General features: G+C 45.2%; 1 protein-coding gene across 1 annotated transcript; it reads right to left on the bottom strand.

The window, feature by feature from the left end:
• Positions 1–61: 61 nt before the first annotated feature.
• On the bottom strand, positions 62–15,588 carry Exn (Ephexin). The gene is made up of 14 exons (XM_089865854.1): positions 15,222–15,588; positions 7,693–7,929; positions 7,445–7,602; positions 5,487–7,352; positions 4,791–5,421; positions 3,977–4,702; positions 3,499–3,911; positions 3,182–3,414; positions 2,353–3,092; positions 1,819–2,289; positions 1,559–1,741; positions 1,404–1,483; positions 1,223–1,327; positions 62–1,135 (listed from the first exon to the last, which is right to left on the bottom strand). The coding sequence occupies exons 2-14, from the start codon at positions 7,881–7,883 to the stop codon at positions 948–950; spliced, it is 5,985 nt and encodes a 1,994-aa protein (XP_089721980.1). The 5' UTR covers positions 7,884–7,929; positions 15,222–15,588; the 3' UTR covers positions 62–947.
• Positions 15,589–15,789: the final 201 nt, after the last annotated feature.

Raw genomic sequence — 15,789 nt, 5'->3', positions numbered from 1 at the left:
CGCCACAACAAATAAGAGCCGAGAGTTAATAGAAATTTGTACAAAATAAATAGACGTTAAATACTTATTTCGAAATCTTTTATTCAATGATCATGGAAGTCCAGGCAACTAGAATTACCATTCTATCGCCGTTAAAAATTGTGACACTGAACAGACGCGTGCTAAGCTAATTACTTGACAACTTGACAATCATAATTACGAAATCTTTTATTATTAATTAGGTTAAGCACCACGATTATTACTTAGGAGGTATTTTAAAAATTATCACAGACATAATTATGTACATCAAAAGATAAATTATAAAATTAACAACGTACTCTTGAGTGGTCGCGAAATTTCCATTTAGGCGGGGATTTCTTAACCCTTTATATGATATCAGGCAGTATTTAATGACGTAAATAATTTGGCCCCGAAGTTTTAGTGTAAAAAATACAAAGTTATCGTTTTTTCCAAGAAAATTCTCTTGAAAAATAGTAAATACCAGTATAGATTGTCGAGTTGGATGAACTGGGACGTTTTTTGTACTCAAATTGAGCCAATTATGACGCGCCGAAACTCTTAAGTAGGCCTAATTACACCAATTGTAGTTTGGGTATCAATTAGCCCAATGGTTAGGCCTTGGCCACTTACCCATAGCATCAGCGATAAACTAAATTTGTTCCCGTAATTGTTATATTAAAATTGGACAGACACGACATTTACTTAAAAATAGCGTCGCCGCGTTTGGACACTTTTGAGAAAAATATTTCTATTTGAAAATATGATTTCTGTTGCGTTCATTGTAGGCCTATATAAAAGTTAAGACAAATAGACCACGTGACACTAGACTACGGAGGGACATTTTGTTTTCCTTCTCGTTTCTATAGTAACTAATTTTCTACCTACTTGGACTTATGGGGGGGGGATCCAGACTAGAATGGCGGATTATTAAAGGGGGGGGGATGTCTTTATTTGGACTTGACTTGATTCATGAAGGCTTTGCGTTGTTCCTCGACGTACGCTTGAGAGAGCATTAAAAGTCTATAACGTTGACGCAAATTGCGCGCCCTGATATGAGAACTGATGATTTCCACGGAAAACGAAGCTGGAAACCAACCGCGTTGACCGTCCCTTAACCTTTCACCTTCGTACCAACCTGCGCGCGAATACAAAAATCAAAACCATCCCGCTTGTACTCCTCGAGATTACCGTTCAAGGGGACAAGGGGCGGGGGGATATTTACCATCGGGCATTTTCCTGAGGACATTAACGACGTCCGATTCCTCCAGACTTAATTCGTCCGGTTGTTGGGCGTAATACGGATAGATGCATTGAACTTGAGGGCAATCTAAGCCGAGAAAGGGGTCCAACTAAACAGCCTGCCAACAACTTGACGCGACAAAGAGAAAAAGGTCGCGACTTACCCCATTCTTCGTAAATCTTCTCATCAGGATTTTCGGAAATGGGAGGCGTGACGGCTTCCATCCATCTTGTGCGATCGCTCCTATAAAATGAGGGACACACACCTCAAGACACGCGCCCAGTGTTGAAATAAGCCGGAAAGGACGGATAAACTTACTCTAAGGGACAACTGAGAATCATTTCCAAGGTCTTAAACTCGTTATTCTGCAACATGGTCAACTGAAATAGATTCCTCAATCCTTCGGGGAGTTTGTCCGGAATCGGGACGTTGGATTCCTCCAAAGTGAACACTTGGACCATATTGCGCGGACAGTAGTCCAGAACGACGTAGGATTCCTCGCTAAAACGACCACGCGGTAGCGGAACCTCGTTAACAACCTTCCGGCACCCGCCGAATCGAAACCCGAACCCAATTACCTTTTCTTTTTGGCCACAACGAGTAGATCCGTGAACAAGAAAAAGTAGACTGGATTTTTGGCCAACTTGGACGCGCGTCCGAAAGTTCTCTTGGTGTTGCAAGCGTCGAAGGAGACTTTGGTCAACTCTCCCTTCTTGACCAACCAACGAGAGGCGGAAATGAGCGGGATACTCTTGCAATCCTTAAAGTCCAATTGGCGACTGATGACCAGCATCTCTTCCATGCGTTCCATTCGTCGGGCGCCTTCGTTGCATTCCGCCACCACTTTGTTCAACATGGCCAAAGTTAATTTGCATATCCCGTGGAATCGCGAGTCCGGGGAGAGGCGGTGGTAAATGGCGTCCACCAATAAGGGCATACGGGTGATGCGTTGCATGGGCAACATTAAAAACGAAAGCATATCGAGGCCTTGGCAAATCGGGTTCGATTCTAAACGCTGGAGAACCTCGATGAAATCGGGACGCGTGGCTCTACGAAATGACGCAAAAACATTCTAGCTCGACGCGACAACTTAAAAAGAACTCGGGACTTACTTGAGCTCTTTCAATATTCTGTCCTGGTAAACTTGATTGGCGCAATACTTGACGTAGACGCTGAAAAATTTGCTGGCGTGTTCGTAAAGAATATCGCAAATGTTGGTCAAGACGATGTTTTCCTGCCACCTTCGTTCCAAATCGGCCAGAAGTCGGGCGCTGACGTCGCGGACGGGCGCCACGTCCGAAAACAAGACGTGGCGTTCCCGGCGTCCCAGAACGCAATTGACCGAGAAGTCATCCGAGAACTCGGGACATTGCGTAAAGTGTTCCATCAAGATGTTTAAACTCTTCAAATAAGAGGCTTCGGAGGTGATGACCTCGAACATGGCTTCCTGGATTTTGCGATCCTGCGCCGAAATCTTCTCCAGAATGCCGCTGTTCCTGACCTCGGGCACTTCGCACCATAAGGTTCTCTGGGCGCCGCCCCCTTCTTGTCGCAAGAGTTCCATGGCCGAGGGAACTCCGCTGCAACTGGGAGGAAACAAGTTCTTCAAGGTTCCCAACCCGGGCGATTTCGGGGACTTTGGGCATTCCCGTTTGTCGCCGTCGTCGCCTTCTTCCTCTTTTAGTTTATCATCGTCGGATTCGGTGTCGCTGAAATCGTCGCTGTATTCCTCACCGTACGCGCGATCGTCTTCCTCCATGGTCGACATGGACTGCCATAAAGTGGCTCGTTGTTTGGCGTCTTTGTGGTAAAACTGGTACAATGGTTCCTCCTCGAAAGGCGACTTCAAAGGCTGAAAACGAGAATTAAAAGACCAAAAACTAATGGGAAGGTCACGGGGAACGGGATAACGGAACGGACGTTCACAACGAATGACTGTACCTCTTTGAGTTCAGCGTTGATGAGCAAGTAACTGCAGAGGCTATCGCTGTCAGTGGTCAGATTCAGTCCCAAAGTAGTTGGCTTGGAAGCCAGATCTTCCGCGTTGATATAACTTCCGGCGTTGGAGTTGGACGAATGGCTACTGGCCACGGAGCCGCGGCATTTCGGGGACAAAGAGAAGGGACTGTCCGCCGGAACGCAAGAGGACGATGAGCTACTCGAAACTCTCGTTCCTAAAAACGATTAAAATACATTTCCCATTGAATCCAGCAAAAGCGAATTTATCTAACATAGGTACCAAGACAAACGAGACTTACCGGTACTCGAAGAGGAACTTCTTTCGGAATTGCTTCCATTTCGTTTCAAATGCGAGGCGTCTTTGTTCGCAGCAGTTTCTGAAACGGCGCTATTCTCATTGGGGCCACCCGAGGGAGCGATAACAGAGTCCAAAGATTTGGTTTTCTCGTCTAGCGGCACTCTGGTCAAAGGTGGTCGGAGGATTTCCAGAGATTTCGTTCCACTGTGAGACCTAACGACGGTGGCAACGGCGCCAATGGGTGGTAAGGGAGGAGGCGAACTGGGCCTCCTAATGTCCGACGGTCGCCTCTTCACTTTCGTGGGCGAGCTATTAGTATCTAATCTTTCGGAGGAAGTCCCGTTACCAGAGTCCGACGCGATATCATTCTCAGATTGTGATTTTTGACGGGTGTCACGATTCACCGTTGACCATCTATTCCGGGAAATCTATAGTTTAACCGCGACAAGAAAATAGTATTCGAGAGATAAGCGTCTCACCTGACGTAAAACATGGAACCCTTCTTCCTGGTCCGTTTCTTATTGGCTCCCGCGTGCGCTATTGTTGGCGGAGGGACATTTGTCGCGGTGGTCACCGCCGCGTTATTATTATTCTTTTGTCGAAGAATGAATTTGATGAGCGTCTTCCTTTTGGACGCGCTCGGTAAAACGGCGGGTGGTGACGTGGCTGCTTTCGATAAGGTCTTATCGGCACCTCCATTCTTCTTGAACTTGGCCTCCAATTCCAAATTAACGTCCTTCTTAGTCAAGGACCAATTGCGTTTCAATTGGGACGCCTCTTCGAGGGGGGAAGTGACGCTCGACTCCGTGAACGAATTCCTCTTTTTCAAGCCGGAAATATTGTCGTACTTCGGAAGCGTCGCCGCGGATGGACCATCCGGGTTGTCCAGAGGACTCTCCACGATGCTTTTAAGACCGAAACTGGATGTTCTTTTAACGTCATTGGAGGTCTCGCGTCCATTATCAACTATTTCTTCGTACAGAGCTTCGTAAAAGTGGTCCGAAGTTGAGCTTAAGGAAGAGTCATCGCCTTCGACACTTTCCCAGATCATGATGTCCTGGTAATCTTTGTGGTTCCACGTCTCGTCGTCTAGTAAAGACGGCGGCCCAGCGGCCAGTTCGCGGACACTTTCGCGCCACGATTTCCGAGAGATGGAAGTGCCGGCTTGCGAACTGATGCTTTTGGTTCGAACGCGGACTCGCGAACTTAACAAATAATCGTAGGACTAGCGCGTTAATCTCTCAATTCATCTATCTAACGAGCTAATGAGGCTTTAATAAGAATGGAACTTACCCATTGTTACTGTTCCTGGGACTATCCGTCAATCCATCGAGTTCGGTATCACTGACGTCAACCCATCCTTCGTCACTGTCGCAGGAACTAACGTTGTCCAGGGGTGCTTTGACGAAGGAGGCTTCCATATAGATATGATCGTCTTGTCGCGTATTAACGGGCGAATTGGGATGCGGGAAGGGCAAAGAGTAATAATTTCCGGAGGCTCTTTGCTCTCCACCATCCATCTTGGGACTGCCGGGACCAGTTCCTTGACTTCCGTCGCCGCTTAATTTGGGACCCAGTTCCTTCCAGAGAAAGGACTGATTGGGGACCGCTTTGACGGAGGCGGCGGGAGCGGAACCGTTCGAGGATATGCCGCCATTCTGATCGTATTTTTGAACTAGCCATTGCTCTAGTTCAGCCAGAAGGGAATCTTCGCTGCAAGGGGCGTTGATATACAGTGGTCGTTTCGGGGTCAGGGGTTTACGCGGCGGGGGCAAATCCGGACGCTTGGCCATTGGTTTTTTAGCTAGGGAAACATTTCTAAGCGCGCCGTTGCGAGCGCTTCTACACGCGCTTGACTTTGGCTTTTTAAAATTTTCCTCGACATTCGGCGATTTCTGAGATTCGGATGTCGGAGTCTTTTCGACTGCGTTACAAAAACGAAGAATATTGTGATAACAACCAACGTTCGCGACACGGAGCTAAACTTACCTTTAGAAGACCTTCTTCCGTGGGTTTTTGGATCCGTCGAGGTCTCGCGTTGCTCGGGGCTCTTCTTGTGACACTTATTATTAAAGCTGTAATTACTTTTGTTGTGGCTGTTGGATGTGGGCGTATTTTCGTGGCTAGAGCCTCCCGATTCGCTACTATTCGAATTGGAAGCGATGACCAACTGTTCCTCGAACGACTGCACCACTTGTTTGACGAGACTCAGCTTCCGGCCGGCACTCAAGGCCCCTTTCAGACCACCAATATTTCCATCGGCATCTTCCGAGGACTCGCTCGGTGGGGAAGAATTCTTCAACGAACTGACCGAAGATTCGCGCGACGATGGTAATGAGAGACAACGTTCTTTGAAGACTCGCGTCGTTTCGTACTTGGGCGGCGATAAGTCAAACTTCTTCGTTACGGACTTATTGGTGGTATCCCGAGACGGAACCGAAATGGACCTGGAGAATTTCTCGCAACTCGGTTTGGACTTGTCGACGTTGTTGCCACCCAGTTGGCTGTTAAACTGTTCGGCTAACAAGGCCACCCTGGACTTGGCCGCCGCCGCTGCCGCGCTTTGTTCATTATTGGAGGCCAAGTTAACTTTGGTCCAGGAACCGGTGTTGGATTTTTTCCAGGCAGTCGAGGCGCGCAACTCCAAAGATTTGGGTAAACTACGACGCGCCGCGGCATCTCCAAAAACGGATCTTTCGGAACTTTGGGAACTCGAGCAACTTTCGGTACTTTCGGAGCGTCGCGAAGTACTCGGGCGCGTGGCGAGCGTGTCCGTCGTTTTATTCTTACAGTCGATGGCCGATTTTCGAGCAGCCTCATTTTTGTCGGACTCGTTTTCGTCAAACTGCCAAGATAATACCTGAGATTTCCGTCGAGTCGTCGTTTCTCGCGCGCTTTCGAAGCTTTCTTCGTTCGAGTTGGAAGAATCTTTGGAGGTTGAACGTTCGTACCTGAGCGAGCGAGACCTGGTTAGAGACGTCCCCGATTCCTCAATCTCTTTGTTTATAATCGAATCGTACTCTCTGGCCGTCGAAGCGATTCTTTGGCGTAAGGCTTTCACCTTTTCTTCGAAACTATCGGGTTCGAATTTCGACCTGGACTCTTTCGTCTCGCTGATATTAATGTCACCCCCCGTCTTATTAACCGAAAGTCCGGTGGCGGCCGAACTCTTTCGAACTTTGGAGACGTTACTTTTGGCGGAACTAATCCTGCTATAAATGTCGTCGGAATCACTTCTGCAGGGACTAAACTTTTCTTTGTAATCTTTCGAGGTCCTTCTCGAAGAAACCGACTCGCGGTTGTCGCAATCGGTCCTAATTGGCCTCGATTCGTCTTTGGAGTATTTGGACGCCCCTTTGGACGACGTTCCGTCATCGAAACTGACCGAATTAGCGTCACTGGATCTTCTCGGGCGTTCCCGCTCGTCGTATTTCGACGCCAAAGTGGGCAATCTACTGGGACGCGACGTCTTGGATTCCGTCTCCGAAGACTTTGAGGATCCAGCGTGAATACTGGCCGAATGACGATAAGTCGGGAGACGCGAGAAGGCGGCCGGCGGCGATTCTCTTTCGTGAGTACGCGCGGGGGATGAGATCTGAGGTAATGAAGAGGTCGATTGACTATGGTTACGGCGCAATTTCGATTGAGATTCAACTCCTCCGCCATGCCCATTTTTCGAATTTTCGCTCTCGAATGTTTCTTTAATTCGCGACCATTTCGGGGACGAAACGAGGCTGCCTACTTTCTCGCTATCCCCAGCGACGCCCTTGGCCGCGCCTTCTCGCGAGGTAGACGCGTCGCGGCGCCGGCAACTTTGAGGCGAAGAGGATTTACGAACGCTACTAACTGACCCTCCTAATTACAACGTAAACAATACCAGACCACGAATTGAATACCCCGCTTCACCTACGATAAACTCGAATGATGAAAATGAAAGATTTACTTACCATCGGATGTCCTGTTCTTGGTGGTAGGGTCCAAGGATATCCTGATGGCGGTTGGCGAGCCCGATGAAGTTGGCAATCTACTCGATTCCGGTTCGTGACGCTTCCGATTGGCGTCGTCGGAGCGATGGGACGACAATCCCAAGCTGGGAGACGTGAAACTATACGAGAAGCCAAAAACTCTATCGGTCAACCTCTTCGTACCGCTTCTATCGATGAGCTTCAAGGTCGTGATCGGAGCGTAATCGTACCTGCGAGATTTGTAGCGCAGAGAGTATCTGGTGTCCAGCGTGGAGCTGATCTTTTCATGGTCGAACTCTCTTTCGGCGGCCCGTCTGCTCGCGGATGACCTAGAGATAGCCGCTAAGCCCCGTAAGTACGTCTCGTCGGAGCTGCGGATCAGCTCCGGTAAGTCGCGACGGTATGATGACGAGACAGGCATACCACCGACTAGTCCCCTTGGACATTAAGGACTCTACATATCTTACCTGCGAAGAGTAAATTAATATTCTCAGTGGGATTATGGGAAAAACCAGATAATCCCTTTCCCCGGGACAAAAGGTTGAAGCTTCTTTCAAACAAGGTCTATAAATGTACTCTCGAGGACGTGACGCTTGACAAACCCAGTAAATGTCAGTCTAGATTAAAAATTCGTCACTAATTTGGGTCAAAAGCCACTTAGAAGCCGTTGACTATTAAAGATTTACCCAATTCTCACCCTTTACCCCTCCCTCCCACGTGCACGGTTCAATCGAAACTGAGAAATCGAAGAGGAATTCCCGAGATACGAGGCTAAAGACCCAAGAAGTGAAAGTTCTCCTCCGACCCAACAAGATCCCACGCTCAATTCCTCTAAGAAAGTTCGTCTCTTTCTCAATCTCTCTTGAACAAACGGAACAACACCCGTCAACAAATAGCACTCGCATCCCCGAGTTAACTCAGTTCACTCGAGAATAATGAAGATATCATCGCGGTACTAGTCTTTCAAACTATACAAGTGACTATAACCCGAGTAACCGAGTAAATTCATTACCGGACCCCCCCCCCTCCCCCTGTTGAGTTAGAGAAACCGTTAAACGATGTCAGGAAGGTTAGTTTGACTATAATCGTGGAAACACCCTAAAGTTTCCTACGGTGTTGGCACTTAACCTTATCTTCCCATAGACTCCAATAAAAACTGCTACTATTGCTTATACGGAAAAGGGGTAATTTTTAGAAGCGTTTACTAAACATCCGTTTTCCCACAAAAACAATCTCGCCCTTGGCGACATTAGGACGCTCGTTAAGCGACAAAAAAGGATCGCTTAATTTACTTACGTAAAGGTTAAACTAGACGCTAGCTAAGTTTACTACAATCGTAGTACGAATTAAGGCGAAGCGAGATATCTTAGGCTTAGTACAAGCGAAAATACCCGAATAAAAATTTATTTTATCTTAACCGGACTTGAATGAATAATTTAAAGAATGTCAGAATGAATATTTGAATATAAAGAAAAAATCCTCTTATTCGTGAAGAAATAAAGCACTGATCTGGTTTTTTATTTTTTTCTGTGGCCGGTCCGCATTCTACCAGATTTGAGGGGAAATTGCGTCACTCTCTCGGGAATTCCTTTATGTCTTGACTTAAAACCGTCGACTGCGAGAAAGTCGACTTACTTACTCGAGATGGAACCAAAGATAAGCGAAAGATTCTAACTTTGCCTGGGGCGAGTGACAGTGACTTAAACACGCAACCCTAATCAGACATCGGCTCTTCCAGGAAATCTCTTCGTGATTCTCATACGTATCAAACCCTTACTGTTAAAGGCGTTATCTCTGAATGGTGGATGAAGAAGATGGGGGAGGAGGGGGGTTACCTTTGTGGGAAGAACCTCGACATGTTTTATAAGGGTGGGTCAATTAAGGCTGCCTTCTTAACCTTGAGTCCTCAATTATCGTCTCCACGCTTAAGTCAGGTTTTTTGAAGCGAGCTTCCTCGGGCTATACGACTTTAGTTTCAAAATTCTTACTCATTTCCAAGAAAAACCCGACCCAAGAAAACAACGAAAATGACATTTTACGATGTTTTTCACTGGCTAATATTTCCACCTTTAAAGGGAAGGCAACATTTGCGGAGAAAATACGGAGGATAAGACCCACGGTATTTGATTTTTGGGGGGGGGGGGGGTAAAGTTGGACTTGGGTTAAGGAGGTTAGGTTGCCCTCTTCAAACAACTATCCTCGGCACAGCTTTTAACCCCTTCTTTTAACAAATTTTTTTAATTTGGGTGTTCTTCCCTTTAATGGGCAACCTCGCGTGGGGAAAGATTCCTTGGAGCGATCATTTCGAGCGATGAAACGGTAAGTTACTTTTTAGGAGCGTTTGAAGGACACTCGGACACGAACAACAGCGCAGCTATCACATTAGCCTGTGTGTCTATGAACAACGTGGTCGGGGGGTGGCAAGAAAACTGCAGGCGTTTTAAAGCTTCGTAACTTCATGGACGGACAACCTCGGGGCATATGATGCATCCATTAACCGGTAATCATTTTATTTTTTTTTACCTAAATTGAGGATTTCAATCTATTACGTTCGGAGCATTTCCCTGGGATCGAGGGAGCGAGAGAGCGTGTAACAATAAGACGGCGTCCGATATTGCGCCACTGGTACGCAATTGACAAGACCATCGAACCCGGGCCTACCCAATGGTCCAACCCCCTCCACGTTTCTTCCTTAATATTAGGGAAATTTTTTTACATTTTTAAAAAAAGCAAAATATTATCCCGTAATTAAGTTTCCAGTTAATGGATAAAATTTGCCGAAAGGCTTTTGAAAAATCGCCGCGTTTAGGACACATGAACCTCTAGGCGGACGTCGAGTAATTAACGGTTAACCCTATACCGCTTGACGTAGACGTTACACGAACTGTATTTTACCCGAAACCACTTTACTATCGCGTTTTCTAAAGTAACCTAAATATCTGAGAATATTCGAGCTATTGTTTCCGTTACAATTTGCAAGATACTTGCCGACGGGGGGGGGGGGAACTAGGTGGCGTTTCAGACTTCGAGTGTCCTTTTGAAAGGTCGTAACAACGTTACGTTACCGTATCCTGGAGAACGGGGCGGCCTCTCCTCCAAACTTATAAATAGCGCGGGACTTCAGTCACTATACTCAGGGAGGTTAGGTTAGAGTTCGGGCTTGTAGAAACATTACGCCAATATCGCTTTCCTTCCCTATAGCTAGAACCATGCAGGGGTGAACAAAAAAAAAATGGCAAAAATCGATACCGTCTGGTTTGTAACGTTCCTAGAGTTTTACTCTCGGAGAAACCAGATCCAGAGAGGAGCACAGCACGAACCAAAGGAAGATTCACGCCAGTGGTGTTCCACCCATATTACTCTATCCCGCTCTAATGTACCCTGGCCATCGCTCCTCTTTCATTCTAACAAAATAGAACACCACCGTAAATCTCGCTCGCTCACGAATTGTAGTAGCACGCACGACACGCGCCTTTCCCCTAACCCCCCTTCCCACTCCAACATAGATATAAGAAATAAATTGAAACTATTCCGTTGCTAGACGAATTCCCTAAGCTACGTTACGTGATAAATTTCCCAGAGCACATATTTCTTTTGTCCATGGTCGATACTTTGTACGTTCTGGAAGTCACGAGCTTCCCCCGGGCTCATTTATCACGTGACTATCGTCAAGTTGGGCGAAAGAGGATGACAACGATACTGTCACGTTTAGCCAGGCATTTTCGACTGAGTGGCCGAACGTCTTACGATAATTCCTCCAGCTACTTCCGGACGACTACATTCAAGATTCAATCAAACATTTTAAACAAAATGAATGTTTATTATATTGACTTCCGGTAATTGGTACGGGTACGGGTCCGAGTACTTCTTGGTGTTATTATTTTAAAGGTGGCGCGGTAATGTCCAATTAGCCTATTCTAAAGCCAACCTGAACGTCTATCCAAAGGATATACTGGATAAACGTAACCCCAGGCACGCGAACGATCTTTTCGAAACTGGATCCGTCTTGACGCACGCGCCAACGCCAGTAGGACACGCGTTTTGCCATACATATATATACTGTAATTCCTTATGACAGGGTGACTGTTGAGCATTTGGGATATGAGACAGAGTACTTTTTAGCTTTCCCTTTCAGTGACAGGTACCTCAAATATATTAAGTAGTCCTCAAGAATCAAGATGTTACCGCCGAAAGCGTACGTACCCCCTCCTGTGATACGATTAGCAGCGGGCCAGGGCTAGGGCGAGGGAAGGAGGTGAGGACCGTCTGGAACTTTGGAGGATTTTAAAAATAAAGAGGGCCATGCACGCACGCGTCGAGAGTAAAGTATTTAAAGTGGAAGGGTGATGATCCACCCTTTCTCCCCGACCAGCTACTTGAGAGCGCATTCGTTGGATGCGATTAATGCAGCCTACTATACTGAAGGAGCGTATCTGTCTTCTCTGGTCTATTTACAGGGTGGCTTAGGTATTCGAGGAAAAAAGGGGCTTATTATAATATATCTTTTCTTCCATATTATAGTCAACACGCGGTATTTCAAGCTAGCATTCAATGTTCCACCCTGTACGTACGAGATAAGAATGATCGGGAAAAGACAAAAGAATGAGAGACGCGAGCTCCCTTTTTTCAATAAGGCTGATCTCCGTTCCCTGAGAGGAAAGAACCCCCTCCTGAACCCAGTGCCCAGTCAACAATGCGAGATAATTCAGATTCAAATTATTGATTTTCAGCTGGTAGCGTAGCGATAAAAAAAATGTCATCCCAGATTCTCACGGTACAACAAGAAGAAAACTTTGAAGTTACCGCCCTTAACAACGCCTTGATTGCAATTTGCACTCTTAAAGGGCGCCCGAACGCGAGAAAATGATACGCGGACCCACCAGTCACCACCTACGGGCAAATGACCATGAAAGTATCTTTCAAATTTCGACTTTCAAACGAATTTTTCAGTCGTTTTGCCGCTTTTCGCATCTCTTACCCCCCACCTAAATAAGCAAGCGTGTTTTCACCGACAATATCCTGTCTTTAAATTATCTTAAAAAGAGCAAAAACAAAATGAAATTTCGCATTCCAAACGTTTGGCTTCACGGAGGTCACGTGGGTTGACCACCCACGCTGACGACGGAGTTTTTCGAAGGTCCCGCGTGAAAGTGCCAGTGGATGGTCAGCTACCCCGAATTTATCTTTCTATTAGAGGTAGAAATATTTTAAAATGGACCATGTGGGTTTCGAGGACAATTTTACGTTTTGATAAGCAAATGGCGGGACTTTCACTTTTGAAAAACAAGTCAAGAACCTCTCTCTAAAAGGGTTCCAGAAATACATCTCGTTTAATCGTGGCTGTCGCTAGTGGGAAGATAGTTTGAACTACCATCGCGAGAAACGAAAATTAAATATTTATGAGGAGGTAATTAAAGACGACGACAGCCAACCTCTTTATGCTAATAATGTAACAGGCTATAAACTCTCAATACTTTTTGGGGTTGAATATTTTTAAAAACCCTAAATTATTCCCGCTATCCCAAAAGTGGATGATTTCAACAGATCATCCGTAACGGTCCTATAATTCCTATAATATCCTATATTTTAAAAACTGTCCCATAAAATCCTATAATTTTGGCTAAAATCGCCAAAAATCCAATTAAATCCTATTATTTTGAAATCTGCGCAACTTTAAAGCAATGCTATTCCTATGGAGGGGGTTGTTTGTTTACGTTTCGCTTAATTACTCGGCCCCTGTTTGTCGTAGCCCTACGTTTTTAGTATGGTTGGATGGGGGACAAATTGGGGTATAACATACTCAAAGGACATCCCCGTATCTCTAGTAGAACCAGAGTTACGAGCCTCCAAAGTTTAGTATAATGCTATTCCTATGGAGGGGGTTGTTTCTTTACGTTTTGCTAAATCACTCGGCCCCTGTTTGTCGTTGCCCTAAGGTTTTAGTATGGTTGGATGGGGGACAAATTGGACCATAACATACTCAAAGGGCATCCCCGTATCTCTAGTAGAACCAATATCCATCGATAACCTAGCTAATCCGTGAGTAATTGCGGACATTGCGGTTCCCCGCGAGCGCCCTTCATCATAATTACAAATATACTAATGACAGAAAGAGAGAGAGAAGCAATTATGTAGATGAGTCACGCGAATTTGAAATATATAAAAATTAAATGATTTTTTTCCCGTGTAAAATTTCCCCGTTAACCCTTTTTTTGGGCCAATGGTATGTAGATAGGACGCGACGCTACGGATACCAATTGAAATAATGTCGTTAACACGTGACTCACGGTTAGAAACAACAACCTAAGCTCGGATCTTCACTACGCGACTTGAATCTTGATGACCCGCGACAAAATCATCTTCGTATTTTGAAATAAAATCAAAACTAATATTAAATTTATAGATTTCGTAAGAAATAGCCATCTTAATTACGAAATTATCACCGATGGAGAACATTTGTCTTATTTAAATCGTTATATAAGAGTTGAAGAAAAAAATGTAGTCGCGTCTTTTTGGACTTGGGAATTAATAAAAATTAGCTCGTTCATTTTGTCCCTTAACCGAACATTTATGACTAATTACGCCCCCCCCCCCCCGGAGTATGGAAAGCTCCGAGTCAAAGTAACCCGCCATTAAATTCAACCTTAAGAGTACGTTGTACTAGCCTAGGACGTTACTCTCGAGTTAAGTTGAAATTTGCAGGCATTTTAGATTCGACCCGAGGGATTAAGTGTAGATAGAATTAGAGCTCGAGTCTACAGTCACCGTTAACTTTTCGTCTCTTAACAATAAACTCATTAGACACACCGAGGGGAAGGACACCGTGACGATCTAGCGACGCGAATTCAAATCCTTATAGAGTTTCGTAGCTAGTATGGCGAGTGTTAGACGTCTTGAGGGAGGGAGTTAATTAGCGACGCTTCATTTGAGGTCGCGAGACAAAAAGTTTACGAGTACGTCTATAATGAAGAATAGGGTTGATCGGGTGGGTTACGTGGGCTTTGGGATTGAATTTGGATTAGGCGCGGATTTCAACGGCATTCGCCCCAACAATACGTCGTTGACATAAACAATTAGATTAGGTGTAAATAGTTTCGTTTAGTTCAGGTTGGGAATTGTTTTGTGAAAACATCATTTCTAGGGAAGGCACTCCTATTCCTATATTACGTTGTAGCCCTACCTCTTCAATGAAATTAGACTAAACTCGCTCCTATTCAAAAGTTACCGTACAAGTAGAAGTATTCCGCGAACGATCTACAAATACATCGAATATCCGCTCGGAGGAAGTTACTTATCATTCTATTGATATTGGGATACGGCTTCCGAGTTAAGAAGTATTTATAAACAAGAGCTGCTTTGGTAAGAAACATTTACTGACGTTTCACTCTCATTGCGAATATTTTGAAATGTATAAACAACTAAACAAGTTTTTGGAACATAATTTTATAGAGGCTTCGTCATTTTCAAGTAGGCATATCTGAGGAGATAATACTTCGGAATAATTATTGATTTTGGGTATCACGCCACGCGACATGTGTCACGATTTGCAGCAAAAACTTCATAAATCTCCCTAATCGCGATTATTCATAATAAAACAAAAATGATAGTTTCTTCTATGCTCATCGCGAGGTAATATTAGTTTGCGAAAATCCCCGAATAATGTTTCAACTTAGCCGGTAGAATGGGGAAGCCAGCTCCCGGGTCATCTTTTTAAAATTCAAAATGCCGCCACCATAAAAACATGCCATTTTTGACTTACCTAGGCCTAAAATTCAATAATCCCGATGCAATCGACGTCAAATTCTGAGATATCACTTAATCCAAAATGAATGTTGCTTCGATGCAAATGTGGATAAAGTATTGTCACGATAATTAAAACGAAAACGCGGTAATTAATTAGTAAGCGCACAATTACCGACTAAACACAATGGGACAACAATAACAACGAAACGTTCTACGCGAATATCGACTACCGAATGAGCAGAAAATGACTCATCTTTCCTACACAAACCACGTAAAAGTTGCAACTCCGATGTGGACGGACAACTTACTATACTCCGCGGTTTGTGTTGTTTCGGTTTGAACAGCGCGGTCAGTGCTAACAGCGAAATAAACCGGTTATGTCTTATCCCGCTAATATATATGGCTCCAGTTTCATCTCGCGTAATTAATCCTCCTTGGAATGCCGATCCCTTCTGTCACTTGAAACTAATAGCGATTTCCACTGACTGCTCGCGGAGCGCTCCCATGGAGCCATATAAATGGGAGAAGTAGTTCTCGGCTTCGTTAAAGACTGTTTTTGCTAAATCAGGGTCTCCTATATTTAT

The sequence above is a fragment of the Phalangium opilio genome, unplaced genomic scaffold, assembly GCF_054372755.1.
Source record: "Phalangium opilio isolate 3A_F unplaced genomic scaffold, DU_Popi_V2 ptg000017l_1, whole genome shotgun sequence".
Taxonomy (NCBI): domain Eukaryota; kingdom Metazoa; phylum Arthropoda; class Arachnida; order Opiliones; family Phalangiidae; genus Phalangium; species Phalangium opilio.
This window is presented reverse-complemented; position numbering and strand designations above follow the sequence as displayed.